At 32.4% G+C, this 856-nt stretch overlaps 1 protein-coding gene across 1 annotated transcript in view; it reads left to right on the forward strand.

Annotated features, from left to right (window-relative positions):
• LOC117117396 overlaps nt 1-856 on the forward strand; it is a 32,588-nt gene that overhangs the window by 8,060 nt on the left and 23,672 nt on the right. The window contains exon 4 of the mRNA XM_033261688.1: nt 568-675. Within this exon, the coding sequence (XP_033117579.1) occupies nt 568-675 (108 nt within the window). The remainder of the gene's footprint in view (nt 1-567; nt 676-856) is intronic.

Raw genomic sequence — 856 nt, forward strand, 5'->3', positions numbered from 1 at the left:
AATAATGTAATATGTATACTAAGCCTGAAGGTGGCGCTTTACAACGACGGCCATCTTGGATGGTACACGTACACAACTCTGCATTGCTGCGCCATCTTGTCAGCACTCTAGTTTTTAATAGCTCTATGTTCATAGTGTACTTTTTCTTGGATTAGCAATTCACATCAAAAAAGTTTCTCGACATATACTGACGCTGGTGGCGCTTTCCGAAATGTGCTAATACTACGAAAAGTCCCACAAGACAATAGGTAGTTTTTGCTGCACGACGTTAACCTCAACGTTAACGGATGACATCATAATTTATTCATCTTGCGTTGCGGGATACGTTAATTTCAGGATTTTACGTGCTTGAAGTACTTTGGTTACGGGTTTTTGCGCATGTGTATTTAATAATACTAATAATAATAATAATAATAATAATAATAATAATCACCATTAGTATCACTATCAGTGCCATATGTGGACTATTTATCGGATTGTAACACTTCTGATGTCATGTTCACAATGTCCACCCACTTTATGCTTATTTTCTGTTCCCGTTAACTGTCACTGCTCCCGCATTTTTAGCTTTTCCAGCTTGGAACTCACTTGACTCAGATAACTGTGTGATATATTTTTACGGTGTTTGGAGTCACGTAAACTGTGAAGATAAAAGACTTGTGGTGTGCGAGAGGGGTACGTACTTATACATACGTAGGCCTATATATAATTTGGAACTATAACTATATATATATATATATATATATATGTATATATATAATACATATAATATATATAATATATATAATATATATAATATATATAATATACATAGTATATAATATATATATATATATATATATATTATGAATATTTT

This window comes from Anneissia japonica, unplaced genomic scaffold (assembly GCF_011630105.1).
Source record: "Anneissia japonica isolate Jap-2015-1 unplaced genomic scaffold, ASM1163010v1 scaffold15657_len110212_cov154, whole genome shotgun sequence".
Lineage (NCBI taxonomy): Eukaryota > Metazoa > Echinodermata > Crinoidea > Comatulida > Comatulidae > Anneissia > Anneissia japonica.